Source organism: Brienomyrus brachyistius, chromosome 8, assembly GCF_023856365.1.
Source record: "Brienomyrus brachyistius isolate T26 chromosome 8, BBRACH_0.4, whole genome shotgun sequence".
Taxonomy (NCBI): domain Eukaryota; kingdom Metazoa; phylum Chordata; class Actinopteri; order Osteoglossiformes; family Mormyridae; genus Brienomyrus; species Brienomyrus brachyistius.
In genome coordinates, this window is record NC_064540.1 from 97441 (window position 1) to 114078 (window position 16638).

Below are 16638 nucleotides of genomic sequence, written 5' to 3' on the forward strand. Positions count from 1 at the left end.
AGAAATCTGCTAAGATGCATGCTTCTTAAACTACAAGGGTGGGAAGAAGAGTGAATGCACAACAAGGGAACATGGTTTTACTACTTTCTTTCAACCCTGATATATATCCCTCAGGCACCACTGAAAACTTGGTTTCAATAGGCTTAATGAACTAAAACTGTGTTTTTAAGATCTAACAATTTGCCTGTCTGCAAATCCAGCTAATCTATTTTGGTGCTTTAACAGCTCTTCCACACCGGATTGTGTGAGTCACATTAAATACTGCTCTCATCACACTGATTTACTTTGACCTAATTGCAGTGACTATGCCGTCAATTGATCCACACACGTATCACTATGCAAACTATATCAGAGGCAATTTAATCAGATGGGACTGTGTAAAAGTATGATTCGAACCAAACTATGTTAAAAAGAAAAATACAAAAATTGAATGGGAATTTGCTTTCCGAAAACTGCAGAAACCCGATTCCCCTTGGCAGTAAATAGCTTGGATCCATCACATTTTTCTGTCGAACAGTGGTTAACGCTAAATCCTAAAAGAAACAGAGAATGTGGCCCAACTTAAATACAGAAGAATAGAATGTCTTAAACGATGGCTGGCTGGCTAAATGCTAAAGAGCTTCAGCAATTCTGCCACATTCTCCTGCCACTTTCAGGGATTTATTTTCAGTTGTTAAAATACATAATTCTGGAAAATATAAAGTCCCCAAAATATATCGCAAAAATTGCATCCATAGCTGTCGTTCCGAAAACCATGTTAAAAGCTACATGGCGTTTTTGCAATAATATGCCACAAAATCTCACGATTCCACATGTTTTTCCATTAAAAATACCATATCTTCCTAAAAATAAGCACAGTATTCCACTGTATTATTAAACTGCATTTTTGTACATACAAATTATGTACTCTCTGAGTTATTGTTCTGTTCATTCACATGCTGAATATATCAAAGAGCTAATAGAATCATAATTAGAATTGAAATTGATATCATTCACCACAGGGGGCGGCATGGTGGTGCAGTGGTTAGCACTGTTGCCTCACACCTCTGGGACCCGGGTTCGAGTCTCCACCTGGGTCACATGTGTGCGGAGTTTGCATGTTCTCCCCATGTCGTCGTGGGGTTTCCTCCGGGTACTCCGGTTTCCCCCCACAGTCCAAAAACATGCTGAGGCTAATTGGAGTTGCTAAATAGCCCATAGGAGTGCGTATGAGAGTGAATGGTGTGTGAGTGTGCCCTGCGATGGGCTGGCCCCCCATCCTGGGTTGTTCCCTGCCTCGTGCCCATTGCTTCTGGGATAGGCTCCGGGCCCCCCGTGACCCAGTTGGATAAGCAGTTTGGTAGATGGATGGACGGATCATTCACCACATACCTTCAACATACGGATAAGACATCATACGTGGCACTCTAAACTGCCCTGAGTCGAAATTGCAATTAATCGGCACACGTTCTGCGCTGGTGGTACTCAAGTGGTACAAGTGGTTTGTTGGTACTCAATAGGTAGACAAAATGACAAGGTTATGTGTGCATCAGATACGTGCGTCAACACGTAAGGTAAGCAAGATGCAGTGCTGCCCCCACAAGCGCAAACACCACACTCCGCTTATGTGTGGTACTCTAGACTCTAATACTCTAGACCTTTTGAATAGTATGGGACTACAGTGCATTAAAAATGTCCTTCTCCCTATTTGTTGTTCAGTGTACTTACAGGCTGAAGCACTGTTGTAGCGGTAATCTGTAATGAGGGTTGTTATGATTCACTAAAGCAAAGCTAACATCTACTTTTTTTTTCATTTGAATTTGAGTCAATCTTGTTTGCGCTGCTTTTAGAAACAAATCTGCATCGGCTAAAATGCAGCAGCGGCGTCGGCTGTTATATTTGATCCCTGCAGTGAAGAGAATCTGTCCCTTTTATAAAACTGCACACACGCTGATACTTTTCTGGGGGGAAAAAAGTGCTTTTCTCAAAAGTGGGACATGCTTGATGTGGCACCGTTTTTCTCTCCCGATCATGACAAATCTACGAAGATCAATAGCTTATTACTTCAAGGGTCAAATGAAGAAATATCTTTCTCCCAACCTACTTCTCAACATAAACACCCCTTAAAACAAATCTCTCTAAGAAGCATTCAGGAGTGTCAGGGGGTTAAATTGGTATCAGAATGGTTCTGATGCTTAAATATTTAAGAGCTCAGGCTGGATCAAAAAGAAACACACTAAAAGCGACATAGTTCATCCAAGGCAACTACTAACTAACTACAAGCTCAGAGCCGCAGATCAGAGTATGTAACAACACATCAGCGAAATAGAAAAATACATTTTTTTTTCTATGCGAGATGTCTGACAACTAGGTAGCTACATTGATAATTACTCCAAAATGTCTTCAATGAAATTCACGATTTAATTTTTTAAATAATACTAACCGATAACTGAGATGTTGACTACAATGGCTCGTACCAAAAAGGATCATACATCATACGGTATGTAATCCTTCATGATCATGTGTTGCTAGATTGTGCCGGGAAAAAGCTGTTGATCATGAACGATATTCCCCCCACGTTTGCCCAGGTTCTTGGGCCACTCAGATCCTCCGCAGACCAGAATGGCACCATGGAAAAGCTCAATATGCATATGGTGCTGCTCGTGAATATGCTGCCCCACGCGTGCCCAACCCTTTATGCCAACGCTCATCGCCGCTTTCACAGCCAAAAAAAAAAAAATAGTTTCCACACCAGTACCTTCAAATGGGAATCGGTTTCCTCTTCCTGGGCGGAGCTTGAGGGGGAGGGCGTGGCGGATTTACTTCCTGGAGGTGAGGGGGATGCATGGGCAATAGCACTTCGCAGGCCAACCTGAGAGCTCAGCTGGGACAGGGCGCTCATGTGGTGGGGTAGCATCCTAGGTGATCTGTTTATCAGGGGGTTGTGGTGGACGGCATCATAATGTGAGCCATCTAGATGGGTCATCTCCTGGATCTGGGTGAGAGAAGAAGACGAACTTTACCAATTGTTCATTCCCAATTGTCTACTGTCAAGGCTGTGGCGTTTAAAAGGGAGAATTCTCCTTTTCTCGCCCTTGTCGCTAGAGGGCCAGGGAAGGACAAAATTGGGGGGGTTCCCTCAGGCCACTTGCTCCCAGTTGCAATCCTACGCATGGTTGGACAAGTCACCCACTTTTTCCTTCTCTCCTCAGGAGAAAACTCAGCCCATGCAGACCCCCAGCCTATTCAGTTTCCTTGGATACAGACCACCCTGGCTGGCACCTTGTCAGCTAAAACGCAGTGCTACCAACGGTAGACTTTTACATGAGGCAAGTCAAGTGTTACCTGAAGACTGAATATTTACAAGCCGTTACATTATGGCTGCTGCAAGTTCTTAATAAACCTCCCAGCTATCTGCAAATGCTACACTGGTCCAGCATAAAAGCACAGAATTTAAACATGACGGACATGTTTTTATAGGTTTCTACTATTGACATGTTGAATGGCGCGGCTCCCTCGTGTTTAACTGAAAGCTCTTCAAAGTCCTTCGCAACTGCTCCATTCACAAAGAGCAGATTATCTCTCAGTCAGATGATCACAAAAAAAACCGTCAAACTGGTGGCAGAGTTCTCTCCTGGAGAGCCCTGCAGCTACCGAACATCTTATCCAATTTTATTGGAGGATCAGGCACTAAATCAGTGTTTCAATCTAGATTAAAAAGTCGAGCTTCTCCCATTCCTAGGAATATGTGCTGAGTTAAAGAGATTCATGACTTTTTCAGTGAGTGTTTCATACCTATGAAGAATTCAAGTGTGTTGAGTTCCCGATATCAATAATGAGATCTCATATGCTACCACAAATAGAGGTTTATATATTTTCCTGTGATAAGTTCTGTGTTCTATGAGTGCTATTAAATTAAGCAATCGATTTGTTTGTAGCTAAATTTGTTAGCAATGTAATAAAATTTACATTAAAAAAAATAGCAATTTAAACTTGGCGATTTGTTAAATGTGATTGTTGTTTGGTAAACAGTCACATTTGCAAAATGCCTAATAACTGAACGCTGTATTTCCAAGCAATTGCTATGGAACTTGGACAAAGCATAAAATTCATTCAGGCACAAGGCAAATACAGCTTTTTAACGAAAAACACAAAGGCTGTGGATCACAGATAACAACAGAGCACCTTCATTTCTGCCTTCATCGAAACCCCCCCTGACGGCGTTTACCCAAAGCAGTCTACGAAAATAATAATGCCATTCTTATGTACTTTCGTCCAAGGGGCAGATGATTGATTATATATCATCCGGGGTGCCTTGTAGCTACACTAAAAGGTAAAATACAGCCAGAAATAAAACAAAGGGTATTTCCATAACTGTTATTGTTTTGAAATACCCATGATTCAGCCAGCCAAACAATGGCATTAACAAAGTAATTATCATAGCTGCACAAGTATTTGTTAATTTGTTAAAAAGGGTAATTGCATTAACATTGTCCAAATAAAATGAAGTTGGAAGGTCCTGCTGGATCAGTACTTAACAAAGACTGGAAAGGAAGCTGTAATGCACACCCAGATCCCCAGCCATTGTAATCGGCCACGACTAGCTATTGAAATAAAATACTAAGTAATGAGGCTGGGAAGCCAAAACTATCATTAAACCAAGTCTATTTACGTAGCATCCACCCCCCTGTCCCCTTAGCTGTCAACGAAGGGGCCGTCTGAATGATCAAGAACATTGCTCATTTTTATCACCCGTTCTGTATGGGGCTGCCCTGCAAATAAGGCAAAACCAATCTACCCACACATCCACCCACCTCATTGCCCAGTACAAGGTTGCAAGGAGAAACACAATCTACCAATTAAGGTAATAAGAGTAAGTTGTTCAGCGATTAAGAATAAATTATTTATGCATCCATGCCTCACCCAGCCACTTATCCTGAGGAGGTTTGTATGACTTATTTATATATTTACTGAATATTATTTTCCTAAAGAAAAGATACAAATATTATAAATGCATTATACATGAAATAATATCCCAAAAATAGTTGTCATCTGACAAACATGACACCTGGGAATTTTACAGATACAATTCTTTGCCCTTGAATGATACATGCACTGAAAATTCCTGGTTTTAGCTCAATTTTTGAGAAGTTGTGGCTTCCTGTAGCCTTTCATCAGCTGAGAGACACAAGAGTCCTTCCTAACATCCTTTGAAAGGGAGATAAAGTGAGCAGGGAGGCTGGCACACAAACACAGCGGTTGCCATAGCAGTGCACGCTAATTGTTTTATAGTGTTGACCACAAAAGGAGCTAATGTCCAGGCAAATTGCTTTGTTTGGCTAATAATGCTTCGCTTGCAGGAGCCAATGGGAAACAGGTGTATATCAAATTAACTTCAACGGCAAAGACAAGGGGGAAAAGCGAATCTATTTTAAGTCCCATTGAAAACCTCACATTTCCACTTGTCTTTTGTTCTCTCCATCTTGCCTCAGGGGAGATTTGATTTAATTTAAAGCATAAGAAACATTTTTTATTTTTTTTTTGTATTTCAGACATGAAACATGACCCACTCTACCTTTCGCACCTCCACCATGCACACCCAGGCTGTGAAGGAGGAAAATCAGGACATGTGAGATAAAACCTTTGATTTATTGAAGAAAAAAAACGTGCTGTATTCAAAAACAACGATGACAGCAAACAAATGGTATCCCTGAGAAGAAATGTTGAAAAATATTGTGCACGTCCCCGAATGCTGGGTATTTTGAAAGCATACCCTTAAAACCTGAATCAAAAGGGAATATTTGTTTTTACCATGTTTTTTTTTTTTGTTACGTACATGTGTTAATTTAATCTGAATGACTTCTGTTACCTATTCACATTGCCACTGATAAACACATCTTTGCAAAAAGAGCTACAGTATGGACCCACCTTAATTAGCAGGCTGTTAAGCAAATATTCGCGTGCTCTGATCTTTCATAACACACCTCCAACCTAGAAGCATATAAACTAAGTTGCAACGATGCGGGATAGGACACTGGAGAGGTCCTCCTTTTCCGATCCGTTCACCTTACATAGCTTGCACCATATTTGTGGGAGAACGGTATTAAAAGTCCCCGGGCAAGTCTTCAAGGCTCAAAAGGCAACAGACAATAACAGCCACAGAAATGTATACATTTTGCTTGTCCTCCCGTTCCTGTTTATGACAGCTCATGCGCTGCCTTCAATAACACTGTCATCCGAGATCGCATGTAACAGCGGTCCATATATTATTACAAGAATTTCCCACAAGCTGATTTTAACGCCAAATGGTACCGATATTTAGTTAAACAATGTTTCGCGTATGTATATACAAGGGGGGGACGACGACGACACGCGGCGAAATTTAATGCCGAGCCCAGGCATGAACACTGCGGAGATGGCTGTTAGTAAATACCCTCCTTTTGCCTTATTGCGCTTGATGGTGATGGCACCCCCTCCTTTCAACCCAGCCGCCAGCGTTAAGTAAACACAGGCTTGTGTTTCTAAACACCATCAGCAGCGCAGCCTAACTCCCAGGGACTGGAAACATCTTGTTGAGGCTAATAGCTTACTTGCCAGGTTCACGATCGCTATTGTAAAAATCACTGAGCATTTAATTGAAACAAATGAGTATAATAATAGGACATTATCCCCGCAGGCCCAGGGCCGCGGCGGCTTTAATTATCGCTCCGCCGCGACGCAGATACCGGGGAAGGGAGCTGCAGACGCGCTTCGGGCCCCACGGTGGGCGTCTCTCCACCCCCAAGGAGATCACTGCCGACACTTTTTTCTGCCGTTGTTTCTGTTTGCACTCAGACCTGCCCTGTCCCCACAAGATGTGTATAAACTGGGAATGCTGAGCATAAACAGATGGGATTTATAAGTCCGCTGTTTTAAGTGTTTCTAAACAAGCTAGGGCCACCTACATTGCCAAAAGTCATTTACATTAAATTACACCTCCATATAGGACCACACACGCAATGCAATATAGTAACATATCTCTGAGCGTTCATTAGTTATGTTCATATTGCACTTATATCGTGAGAGCAAAGCGAAACACAATATGTTTTGAGGGACATAAAAAAATTCCTGAAAATACACCCTCCTTTATTAATACGTGATGCGCAGTATGGAGGTTTTCCCACAATTGTAGGGCTCAGAAGAACTGAAATCTTACCTCCTTTCGCAAATAGCGCTAATTTCCTCCAAATTGAACTCTGCTGGAGTAATTAATAATTTATTTGCACTGCTCGTTCTAGGTAGGCAGCTGCTTAACCGTTCTGGTTTCCCTGAACATGTTGGCCGATTTTAATTATTCCTCAACATTAACAACAGTTGTTATACTCTATTCCGTTCCATTCAAATGAGCAATTAAGATGAATATTTATGAATATTCCGTGGTTCCACTTAATTTAATTTAATTAGTACTTAATATCCCTAACCCTTTTGTAACAATACTAACTCCACTGATAAAAAAAGCCTTTTATTTAAAATATCATTATTTTCCCCATAATACACTTTATCTTTTGTTCTTTTTATAATTAAATACTAGCACTCTGTAGCTTTTAAATATAATCCAGTGTTTGTTATCATGCGATTCCCTTTCACAGCAATGCATATTTACCCTGTTCATCTTATGCATCTTATTTTCATACCATTCACTACAGCCAGCCAATAAATATAGGGCTTGCATGCAACATAACACGAAATCCAGAACATGAATGATACATTAAGCCATTTTTATTTATGCAAGTCATTTCCTCACCTCTAATTCCGCTTGTTCTAATCATTACAAAAACGCAGCCAGTACCGATAACTTTATACGATGAGCAGCTAAGATTATTAAACATTGTGTGGCAGATATTCATATTGTGAAGATAATGACAAGTATGCCCACAGTTGCTCTGCCAAACCACTTCCAGACCCCAGACCTCGCTCCGTGCTTGAACAAGTTGGCCGTGCCCCTTGGCAGTGCTTCACGTTCCTCATTACCGGGATTGTCAGGGCCGCCACCCTGTCAAGAGACATCAAACAACTGCCTCCTGTTTCACGAAAGAACAGATCTGGGCTGAGCCCGATGCCATGAGGTGCAAATACCTTTAAAAAAGCAGGAGTGGCGGCAGCAGCAGCTGTAAACTGAAGGGGTGTAGGCCCGAAAGACACTGCATGCGGAGATTTCTCCCTAATGAGGACGGCACCTCCAGTCATGTAAGTTCCGCCCCCTCGTGCCTCTTTTTCTCAGTGGAGGAGGGCGACATGCTCAGCAACAATTAAATCATTTGCACACTTCATTCCCAGGCCCGTTTGTTCTCCCGCGGTGTGTTTTTTGTCATGTTAGGAAACTCCCTTCTGCTGGACGCCAGACTCATCTCTCTCTCATTTATGGCTTCACTGGGATTCAGAGGGTGACACGAGGTTGGAAATGCAAACGTCTGATTGGCTCCTCCTCACTCAAGTGTTTTTTTTTATAGGTCAAAGGGAAAGGGGGCGGGCTGGAGATTGGGACTTGAACCACCATCCTTTCAAACAGAAGGACAGAAGCTTCACCCTGTGACCCACACATTGCCACCAAGCTGCCTGCTAATAATAACATCCATCCACCCATCCATTCATCCATCTATCCACCCATCCATCCATCCATCCATCCATCCATCTATCCATGCATCCTTCCTTCCTTCCTTCGCCAGTATAAGGTCAGGCTGAGCCAGGAGTCCATCCTAGGAAGCAAAACATAAAAAACATAAAACCTGAATAGGATGCCGGTCCATTCCGGCGCACATACGAAATCAAAACCGCGTACCCAGTGTGTGTCCAACGATTTGCACACTGAGAAAGCTTGTTTTGGGTCTTTCCATGTCTCATGTGCAGTTGCTTCCTCAGAGAGTTTCAGAACGAGCTGGCAAACACTTTAAGACCAGTCCTTTCACAACGGAGAGGATTTTATTGAGTGATGAGCCGCGGAAGCTCATGACTAAATGTGCTATAAAACCATCGATCCTCGTAACTGTGTCCCAGGGAGCCCAGTGTCTCCCATTGACGTTTCTGTACGTTTTTTGTTTTTTTTTAATTAACAGTTTGGTGCTGGTACACTGTACATACTGTAACACAATAAATTTATATTTAAAAAAGGGCTTTTGCAGGAGGATGCTTCCCAGAGCTACACGAGTGACATAGAGCCGCGTTTGATCTGAATACGGGATGGGATGTGAGCGCTCATCATAACAGGCCATTCAAAGGCTGTAGGGCCATCTGAGGCTTGCAAATCCCTGACAGAAACTGGAATTTATTTAATTTTAATTTGCCTCAGAGCCTCATCCAAACATCTTACTGCCAATTTCAATCCCGTCTTCATTTTTACGTTGCTTTTCGTTTTTTTTTTGGCTAAAATACAAATATTTGCATTCAGGTTTACACTAATCATGTAACATCACAGCGCAGACATCACCCATAAGCATAGCTGTTAACGGGGAAATTAAACTAAATCTCATCCCCTGACTTACATATTCTTAAGGCTAATTGACTTCATTAAAAGGAAGATGAGTTGTGAGTCAGAAATGAAAAGCTTTTTGACAAAATGAAATTGGAAAGAACTTTCATTTCTTTAAAACATTTCTCAATACACAGCTCTACAGTTTTATATCATATTGCAACAGAAATAAGGCCCCTATTCCCCAGAGATAATAAAAAAATTGAATTTTTTTCTTATCGGTCATCTATTTTTCCAGAGAAAGCTATTACTTGCTGCCCGCGGTTGCTAAGCAACAGGAAATATTAATAGCAGCTTTTATTGGGCTAGCTTTACCAGAGGAGTACTAAAACGGGGAAGTGGAAAACATGAATGTGTTAGATAAATCTTTAGACCTTTCAGAGGTTTGCACAAGTCTCTGTTTGTGCAATGATTTATTGTAATGATGGTTCATTTATGAGAATAGGCAGTGTGAAATAAGAAAATGGAACATTACCCCGAAGGCCTATTTGAAAATAAATAATTGCAAAGGTGGGAAGAGAGCTGTTTAAAGTCCAGGTTTCTTATTCAGGTATTATATTGTCTTATTATACAGAAAGAGGAAAAAAAGACAATTTTATTTTTCTTTGCCTCTTTGAAAGTTGAAATGGATAATTATATGCGTATCCTTCAGAATAATTTACAGTAATGTGTTTCTGCACAACAACCATCAAGATTAAAAGCAGCGTTTCCTCCAGCAAACTTCTAACCTTGAAACATTTTACACAGCAGTATTAGGAGATTGGTAAGCAAACTGAACTGAGCTCTTTCCTTCGAAAAAGCATTTATTTAAAGAAAACGCAATTAGTGCTTACTGCAGCAAACCAGCAGTGTGTTTTCACTTTTCGTCATGGCCCCTGTTCCGCAGTTAGCGTTAGAAACGGCAAAATATCCTTTAACCTAGAGGATGCTAAAATGATGCAATTAAGCTAAAAGACTAATGGTTCCCCTTTAAAGTAATCTAGATGTAATTAAGGTTAAGGAGAGATAGGACCCGGTTCCTTCATTCTTCCTTTAGGTTTACCTCTGTTACAGAACCATGACATTATCCTCTGCCTGTAAGACACTTATTACTGGGCCCATTCGGAACAGGACAGCTAAAAGTAAACACAGAGTTAACATGCGGAATTTTAAGGCTGTTTGCTCTGGACAGTCACACGCCTTCCTTCCTGCAAGACTATAATTCTTTTTTTTTTTTCGCCATTAAAACGTACATATCATCGACTCTCATTTCTCATTTATTGATATGTTCCCACAATATAATTTTTTTTTTTTTTTTTAGCTGAGCTAATCTTATTTGGTTTTCCCAAAGGAGGTTGCAATTTTAATAATAGATAGTCCACTGGATGACATTGTTGCCTCACACCTCCAGGGCTAGAAGTTCAATTCCTGCCTTTGCCGTGTTTATGGAGATTGTAGATTAATCCCGAGCTGTGTGAGATTCTCCCTGCAGTCCAAAGGCATGCCGTCAGGCTAATCAGCAGCTCAGAATTGTATGTGTGCGCCCTGCGATGGAATGGCATCCACTTCATTATCAACCCCTACCTTAGAAACCTTTGCAGGATAAGCTGCTGGAAAATGGATGGATACTCTACAATGTTCTACATGAACATTTCAGACTAAGCAAATTGCTGAAGGCTGCAATGGCAGATTCATTCGGTTTTGCTTGTCTTTGGGAATTAGTCTAGTTTAGCACCAGACAGGCTGATATCATACTCTGCTCTGATATTATTTACCATCCTTTTCATTTAAAGACAAGGTTTTAGTGCTGGAGCTAAGAGGGAAAAGCAACTTAGCCAGCAGTGAAGTCCAACCCCTTTTGAAAATGGATGTTCTATTTTTAGATATCGATCATTCAACAGCAATCATTAATCACCTTCAGTTTCAGTCATATTTATGCAATTCAATCAATTATACAAACGAGGCTTAATTGCCGGTGGCTAAGTGGGTAGCACTGTAGCCTCTCACCTCCAGATTTGGTGGTTTGATTCCAGCCCTGTTCTCAGTTTGCAGAGTGCAGTTTGTTTGTACTCCCCAAGTGTGCACGGATTTCCTCCCCCTGGCTAAAAATGCAGTGAGGCGATATACATTTGGGTTTAAAATGCGTCTTGGACACCTGGATCACAAACGGCAGTCGCAACATATCGTCATTTGCACCTGTATCCAATGACGCAGAAGAGAGAGAGGGGGCAAAACTTAATCAATTAAAGACAAGGTACTGTTAATTGGTGAGTTAATTAGGTCAAATTTAATATTGGGAGGGAGACGTCACCCCCCCCCCCCCATTCCGGGGTCTATCATGTAGCATCTCCAAGGTGTCTGGCTGACTATTTGTGTTCAGGTTTTGTTACTGCCTACATCAAATGCCAAATGGCCTCACACACAGTTATTGTGACGTCCTTGTTGGGGACGCATCAGTACCCATTAGCGTTTCCACTACAAAAGATATGTGGTCAAATGCAGCCCACGGCACCTCGGCAAGTGGTTTGAGCGATCAGATCGCAATATGTCTTGGTGGTCGTCTACACCTGTATTTACTGCTGTTCACTTATGATCTAATCGCCCATCTAATATCTAGGCTCACGGTGCCCCTGTACTGGATGGATGTTTAATAGATGAAGGTAAAAACTGGAGGCTTATCTTACACTCATCATGCAATGCATGCAGCTTCATGTCACGGTGGATGTAGCTCATCAAACGACTGCTTGGACTCCCTCCGGCTCCCGGCCCGGTGAGTGATGTACATTTCGATACGAGCGCAACTGACCCAAATCCAACGTAAACAAGTAAATAAGTCTTCACAGACTGGGTGTTGACTTTCTACCACAACAACAGAGATTCTCCTGATCGCTCACCTGATATAAGGCTGCTGCTGTAAAAACTAGGAGCATGTTAAGCTATCTACGGAACCATGGGTGAACTATGGGTGATGTATGCATCGTGCCATTTAAAATTTATTTCCCCAAATTATTATTCTCTATTTGGTCATTATATCGTTATTATCGACACCATGAATGATGCTTACTGATTATCCAATACACAGTCTCAGCCCTAAACATTTACTGATTAGATCACAATTAATCATGGGCGTCACCACCATTAAATCTGAGGGAGACATGCCCCCCCCCCCACATTTAACATCAAATATTAGTTTTAGGCCGGTGTCCCCCCCCCCACATTCTTCTGACACCCCAGCTATTGATAATTCTTTTGCTTTAATGGAAATGGCTAAAATATCTCTCATAATTATATATTGAGTGTTTTATTGTCCTTAGGGATGGAAGATTGGCCAAAGTAGATGAGAATGAGGCAAGGAAACATAAGTACACTGATATTTAAGCTGAAAGTGATATACTGCCTGTTTTTAGACATAAGACTCAAAAGTGTAGAAATAGTTTGTAAACATCTACAACGAGCAGTCAGTTCAGTGGCAGCTTAGAGTTTTTTTTTTTTAACATACTGTGATTGAATTCCTGAAGGGTATCTGACAGTGATCACTCTGCATAATCCGCAGCTAAAAGTGGCATCAGATTCCGTTATGATCAATGAGGGAACTTCATCGCCGCTCCATTTTAAAATAACCTCAACTTTCCCAGCATTGCGCTTTAATATTCTGAACAGGGTAATTATCAGCAATGTTAAAATTAGACAAAAAAGACCATATTCACAAAGAACGTATTCATTCATCAAAGGATAAATGACCAGTAATTCGATAAGAGTTGGATTTGGACCTTAGAATAGCACGACCATAAATAGTCACAATGCAAGACGAGCTCATTGTCCCATTGCTATTTATGGAAGTGCAGTTCGAAATTCCAGTCCTGAGTCTGACCAAATTCCAGTTTTGTGAATATTTCGTCCTCCCTTCAAACCAAGGTAATTACATACATAGAAGAATGGTCATTGTGGTCACATAAGCCTGCGTTATGCATTACCAAGTCAAAAGCCAAGTCTGAATGGAAGGATATTTTATTCTCCCTCTACAGCCAGCTGTAGCTGTGTGAATATTTTGATGAGAGAAGCACATACAGACTTTAAGGGACTTAAATGTACCAGACAAAACTGACACAGAAAGACTTGCGATACGTGTATCTTTAAACCCTAAATTGTTTGCACTGCATGGACTGGTTAAACCTTTCTTTCCTCTTAAAGATCATCTCATGAAGCTTCACTGTTTGATTTGAATGTTGCTGCTTGTTAAGCAATCACCGGGATGTCACTGAGATCCAGAACGAATGGGACATATGAGAGGAGGCATCTGTAAGATTGTGAAAATGCTGCAAGGAGAAGACCGGGGTGCGCTGCGGCACGCACGTCAGTGGCGCAGGAACGAATGCGCCCACCTGTGTGATTGACATGCAAGCGATGGGATCCATTAGCCACAATAGGGCAAATTAGTCTGCAGCTCAATTAGCATGCCGCTAATGTTTTACACAAGGATCAAAGGGAGCGATTCTGTTTTTCCCAGCACATATCATGACTCTGTGACTTTGATATCATGACTCTTGACAGAAGGAGTGCACACTTGCCTGTTTTTATACGCGTCCCTTTCTTTTTCGGAACCTCTTAGAGCCATTGTGACATGAAGGGTTTCCAAGGAAGCAACGGAGAGCTTCTAGAAAAAAAAATCAATGGCAGCCTTGTACAGGCAGACTGACCTGCGACAAAGCCCTCAAACCCGAGAGAGGTACACGGCACAAAAAGGAAGGATTTCCACAGTCCTGTTTGATTGCTAAAACTTTGATAATCATGCTTTTAGTCCAGAGCTGGGTGTTTACATCAGATGCCTATCTCAAAGCAGAGTGTTCATTTCTGTTCCATTTCTCTTTCTTTCACTCCTGCTCCCCCCGTTATGCCACTTCATTTATATTTGATAAAAGAACCTTACAGCCCCAGAGATTTTGGTAATAAGAAATCCTATTTATTATTACATTTATCTCCAATTAATCACATTTCCAGCTAATGTCGCCTCTTGGACCTCCTCACTTGATTCTGGGTGACTGACCAGCTCCAGAAAGCTCTGGACCTCCTCCAATAATGCTGGGTGATTAACCAGCTTATGGAACCTGTTGACGATCTCACTTGATTCTGGGTGACTGACCAACTCCAGGGCCCTTTGGACGTCTTCACTGGATGATTGACCAGCTCCAGAAAGCTCTGGACCTCCTCACTTAATGCTGGATGATTGACCAGCTTCAGAAATCTCTGAACCTCTTAATGCTGGGTGATTGACCAGCTCCTTGGAACCATTTGGACCTCCTCACTAGATGATTGACCAGCTCCAGGAAGCTCTGAACCTCTTAATGTTGGGTGACTGACCAGCTCCTTGGAACCATTTGGACCTCCTCACTAGATGATTGACCAGCTCCAGGAAGCTCTGAACCTCTTAATGTTGGGTGACTGACCAGCTCCGGTAGCTTCTGGATCTCCTCACTTAATGCTGGGTGACTGATTAAGCCATGAAACCTCTTGGACTCTAGGTCTGTTCATTTAGGACTAATATAAAATGATCATAAGCTCAAATTATATTGACTATTTATTCTCAGAGTTTAACAGAGCTTAAAACACAACAGAACAATTTGTCCTGCTACATGAATGCTCGTCCAGATTTCCATTTCTCATTTAAGCCAAATAACTGAGACACTTTTTGCCTCTTTTATTTTCCCAGTAAAGTTAAAAAATAACAAAACAATAGTAAATACTTACAGAACAAGTCAGGGTTCTCACCCTTTGTAATCATTGGGCTGTTTGTCTGGATTTGAACGTATGACCATGGAATTGTCACAGTAAGTGGTCAGGCTTCCAGCAAACAGATACTTTGTTCATAAACACAATAAAAAAACCCACTGATTTCTTCATCGTGTCTTCTAATGCGTTACTAATTAGCATTTAAAGCCTCAATTGACTCTAAATACAAAGGCACTTTCATTTGAGACTTTATTTATAAAATGGGAGAATCAAGAACTAGATTAGCAAGGATCCAACGTGCTAGCAGGTCAGACTTAAATACTCTAAGCTAAATTAACACTTATTCTTGCAGGGATTCCGAGGTGACTTACAGAGGGCATTTGACTGGACAGCAGATGCCCATCCTGGGCCAGCATGTTGGACATCATGATGGCAGGCAGCTCTGGGTAGTTGTAAGGGTTTATCAGCCCATTGTGGGGCAGAGGGTGGCAGAAGTAGGCAGACTCGGGGTCCATCAGGTGCAGCAGGGAGGGGTCCGGATGGTTGGGAGGGGTAATGGGAGGAATCTCGTAGTCTTCGTCACCTCCGCCGCCTCCCCCACCCTGACCAGAGTAGTTCTGGAAGAAGGGGAGATGAAAATTGTCAACACACATCTCTGGAAAGTTTCTATCTGGAGTCATAGTGAAGGTAAGACAAATAATGAGTTATATGTTCTCTTTAAAGTGCGTTTAAATACCCAGTAAGAAAATAATAGGGTTCATAAAAAAAAGGCAAAGCTCAGTAGTAACATTAAAGTCCAAACAGCAAACTACTGTTGTGTCTCTCAAGCTGGCGTTTTTGTTTCTGAGTTCAGTAATAGGCAGGCAGCTCTAACTGCCCCCCCGGTGCTGCCTTGGCTCCTCATCCAGTGCTACGTCAATCACCCCAGTCTGCTTTAAAGGTAGCAGACAGTTACTACATCCTGTCCGAACTGTGCCTGTGATGAGACAGAGCCACCCCTCCACATCTGTAACAGCTACTACCCAATTCGTCTACTCTACTTATGCTATTTAGTCAGTGGGAACACATTTTTGGCTTTATTTCCTATTAACATATGGTGTAACCCAAGTGTAAGGTCAAGATCGACAGTTTCCTGTCGCAATCTCTTGAAAACCTATAACTCATTCAACCTAATCTTTAGCATAAGATGTAATTTCAATCTTTGTAACATTTTTAAACAGGTATGGGCATTTGAAAGTTGTTTTTTTTATCAGCTAAAACCATCCAGACATAGATATGTATAATGGAATATGAAAGTCTTCTCCTGAAAATTCATTGGGGAACTAAAGGCAATTCTGTCTCAGGCAATCTGACTTGACTCTGTTTATAATGACTGAGTCATATTAATCATCACAAAAAATATTCCAGTGTCAAGAATTCAAGAGGTTTTTAATAGAATTTTTATGATT

The 16638-nt window shown here is 41.5% G+C and overlaps 1 protein-coding gene across 8 annotated transcripts in view; it reads right to left on the reverse strand.

Annotated features, from left to right (window-relative positions):
* The window catches only part of tox2 (TOX high mobility group box family member 2), an 86785-nt gene that overhangs the window by 12254 nt on the left and 57893 nt on the right, over positions 1–16638 (reverse strand). For 7 of the 8 annotated variants that reach the window (XM_049021911.1, XM_049021910.1, XM_049021909.1 and 4 more), the window contains 2 exons: positions 15562–15807; positions 2738–2974 (listed from right to left, as the gene is read on the reverse strand). In XM_049021911.1, the coding sequence (XP_048877868.1) occupies positions 2738–2974; positions 15562–15807 (483 nt within the window). The remainder of the gene's footprint in view (positions 1–2737; positions 2975–15561; positions 15808–16638) is intronic. The other variant, XM_049021916.1, reaches the window with a different exon arrangement.